This window comes from Penaeus monodon, chromosome 2 (genome assembly GCF_015228065.2).
Source record: "Penaeus monodon isolate SGIC_2016 chromosome 2, NSTDA_Pmon_1, whole genome shotgun sequence".
NCBI lineage: Eukaryota > Metazoa > Arthropoda > Malacostraca > Decapoda > Penaeidae > Penaeus > Penaeus monodon.
In genome coordinates, this window is record NC_051387.1 from 57,025,221 (window position 1) to 57,029,069 (window position 3,849).

Here is a 3,849-nt window from a genome sequence, read left to right on the forward strand (position 1 = left end):
GAGGAGAAGGAGAAGAAGAAGAAGGAGAAGAAAAGAAGAAAGAAGAAGAAGAAGAAGAAGCCTGGTACTTTTTATATCCGTTACCATGCACAAGAAGAAATGTGTTTTTGCCGTTATAATTGCATATGAATTACGATTGAGATCTTCGATAGATCTTAGGTCATTTATTACAAGTATAGACGCCCTTGTGAGACTAAGTTCACAACTTCACATCACAAAACGGCAAACATTGTCTATGTACGCAAGAGAGAGCTGAAACTCGAGCGCACGGATTGGACTGAGGCTGTGGACGGCATTTTCTGTCATCTTTTTCCTTTATTTGTGGGGTTACCATCCGCGTCTGCAGATTATTTCTTGTACCGATAACGGGAACTTTTTCTCCTCCGTGAGAATATAATTTTCCGTTTGTTCTGGTTCTGTGTATCCGTCCTGTAAAGATTAAGGCCATATGGCTTAAAGTTAGATCAAGCCAAAGTTATCTTCATATGCTTTTTATGAAACAAGAATGATTGAATGTAAGGTATCAGACTTGGGAAATTTGACTTCAGCCCAGATAGCTTTTATTACAAAGGATGCGAGATATTCAGAGCAGGATGACAAAAAGATAAACTGGAAAAACTAAATGCAAAGGTAGGCCACAAAGGAAACGCTGAATGACACTTTCTGATGTCAGAGATAATCCACAGATGTAACAGTATGGCTGCAGCTATTTATCTAAATCTGCATATGTATGCTTGCATGGCTAAATTTATCATTGCAATGGCCTCCTTGTCATGCACACAGTGAAACAGTATGCCATGCATATTCTGGGCAAATAAAGCTTGTTTAATCTTCCTGGCAGTTCAATGTCTATCATGAAATAATGTTATTATGTTTTTTTACCCTGAGGTCATGGTGTTTCTGCATTTGAACCTGTTCTGAACAGATACTCAAAGAAACGAAGTTTTAAAAACTTAGCCTCGGATTTAAAAATGGTTCACGGATTTAATGGTAGGAAAATAGAGATTTGGTAGTGTGTTATGTGCATGACAAGATGTGATGTTGAAATAAACTTAATGTTTTCATTATCACTGATTTTCATTTAGTTTACTAACTGCTAGTATGTTTTTCAGTTGCATGCAATCATATCATCTGCACAATTTTTTTTTACTCTTGTATACACTCCTTTATTTGTTTTGTCAATTTTGATTTGGTTTGGTTTGACTCACCCTTTTGTTTTATTAAAAATTTAAGTTTTAGTTAGTTATATCAGTATTGTTTTATTGCATTGCAGAGGATAGTCTAGGGAGCAGCCAACAAAAGTAAAAAGAGACCAAATTCATAAATAAACGGCAAGATGTCCCACCTTCAGTTTGACGCTAAGCTAAGTGAAGCGTTAAGGATGGACGGAGATTTGACGAGGGGGCCAATCCCGAGGTGGCAGCGGAAGGCAATGGAGCAGGGAATGCAACAGCTCTCCATAAGCAACGAAAACAGTAAGTCCTTTTGAACCGTTGTGTAAAAGGAGATCTTTGGTATTAGATAATGGTATGTTAATTTATTTATGTCTTGGATAATGAATGATATTGACGCTATACAATGTTTTATAAGATATATTATAAGATGCATTAAATAGACAAAACATTAATTCATCTTGTAAATAACATATATATTTTAATTTTGTTTGTTTTCCATACTGCTGTTATATTTATTCCTCTTATCAACAAACTTCAAGTATAGAGTATTAATATATCTCTTCAGAGCTTTTTATTTCAAGTATAATGGATAACGATTAAACTCTAGTAAGAGGATCATATTACAGATATTTTATTTCAGAAATTACTGCAGTTTGTTGCATATTGATATACTAAAATATGTCCTATATTTGCATAGTGATGGTAGGGACATTTCATTCATACAGTGGGCCATAGTTCTCCTCAAAATAACTTCCATTTATTCATCTAATAATGTCCCACAATAAAAATAGCGTTCAGTTACAATATATTTTGCTCATTGGTTATGAATTTGATTAAAACCCATATAATGTGTGTTTGTTTAGCCTTTTTAATCTCTTCTCTTTGTGAAGGTTTTGTTAACAAGTCCGGTTATAGCAGTCCAAAGTTGGGTAAAACTCCACGAAGTGGATCTTTCCTTGAGACCAAGAGCCCTGGCCGAGGGAAGTCTCCAAGTTAGTATTTTTGTTTGTGTTATCAAGTAATTTTTTTTGTTACAGGTTGCAAGTACATAGATTTTTTTTTCTTCTTCTTCTTTCTTTCTTTCTTTCTTTCTTTTTATAGAAAGATTTGTGATTATGACATTAATTCATTTTAGACCATTTTTTAGGGACTAAGTTTATTAATCTGAATAGTAACATGCTTTACTCTTCAAATGTTTTTAATTCATGTAAAGTTAAAGTCCCCTCCAGTTGTTTGGGAGAAGAATTCGTCTGAGTGTATATCATATTTAGACACCCCTCCCCACCCAATCAGGCAGGTCCAAGTCGCCAGGTCGCAGGATTCCAAAGCTGACAGTTCGCGGTGCAGGCCAGAAGACTCCCTCTCGCAAAACTCCCGTCACCCCACATAACCAGCAAGACAGGTGGGTCAGATGGTTTATGGTTTATCCCTCTCCCCCCCTTCCCTTTCCTGTTTTCTTTTCTACTCTCGTCGTTTGATTTCTTACATGTGTCTTTTTCTTTATATGTATTCCATGTCAGAGTATGCTGATTTCAAAATAAGGTGATGTTAATCCCAGGTATTGTGGGTCTCTTGATTGGAAGTCTTCTCTTTCAGATTCATTCCAAACCGAAGCACCACAGATACGGAACGTTCCCACCACCTTTTGGTCACCAGCATGGAGGCTTCGGGAGGAGAAAAGTCTGCAGAGGAGGATGAAGTGTCCCTGCAGCAGGTTAAGACCCCCTTTTTTTTTTTTCCATCTCTTGTATCCATATGTCCCAGTACAAAAGTGCAGATGTAGTAAAAAGTAAACCCATACATATTTTAATAAAGTTTTGTCTGTTGCAATGGTTATTTATACTCAAAGTATTTTCTGGCTTTGCATTCTGCAATATATAGTGGTCTCTGAGTTATCCTAATACTATAGAGGCAGACCATATTTACTTTTGACTTAATCTTAAACCAGAAACCCAATGTATATCTGAAAGTTATCCATTGGCAAATGTTGTTTAAAGTGGCTTTAATTTATTAATTTTGTTTACGTATACATAGTGTCAGAAGCATTTAGACACAAAGGAGTTAGTTCCTAAGCCTCTCTAGCATTGCTCACTTACCCCAGTCCTTGGGTTTTATTCTATCACTGTTATTATTGTTAATGTCATTTTGATTGTGATAAGGATAACAGTAGTAGTAACAGTAATGATGATAATAGTAATAGAGATAAAAATGCTGTCCTAAAAATTCAAGGAATGAAGTAAATAGGTAAGATCAGATAGACCTTGTACTTGACTCCTTGTTGACAAAGTGCTTGTGAAGTTGTGTAGGTGTAAACAGAATTACAGAGTAACTACAGTAGATTGTGCACATATCTGGCACCAGCAGGTTACATAAGAATTACTGATGTAGTTTTGTGATTACTGTTTGAGATCTTTACATGGTATTTATTTTTACTATAATGAATTACTGTCATCTTTGTGATTGTTATTTCTTATTATATCTTGATGTGGCTTTTGTGGAGGGAGCAAAATTAGTGATTTGAGATTTTTATTTAATGGCTTTTATGATTGTATGGATTTTTACAGCTGGTAGTAGACATACAAATTTTAGTTTTCTTAGCATTTTCATAGTGGCATCCATAAACTTAAAGTTGGTTAATAATTAATATTGTAAATGAGAAAGGTAAATGAATTGT

General features: G+C 35.2%; 1 protein-coding gene across 1 annotated transcript in view; it reads left to right on the plus strand.

Moving 5' to 3' along the window:
* LOC119579360 overlaps window positions 1-3,849 on the plus strand; it is a 35,494-nt gene that overhangs the window by 861 nt on the left and 30,784 nt on the right. The window contains exons 2-5 of the mRNA XM_037927128.1: window positions 1,274-1,475; window positions 2,066-2,167; window positions 2,469-2,577; window positions 2,772-2,889. Coding sequence (XP_037783056.1) covers window positions 1,337-1,475; window positions 2,066-2,167; window positions 2,469-2,577; window positions 2,772-2,889 — 468 coding nt within the window. The 5' untranslated portion in view covers window positions 1,274-1,336. The remainder of the gene's footprint in view (window positions 1-1,273; window positions 1,476-2,065; window positions 2,168-2,468; window positions 2,578-2,771; window positions 2,890-3,849) is intronic.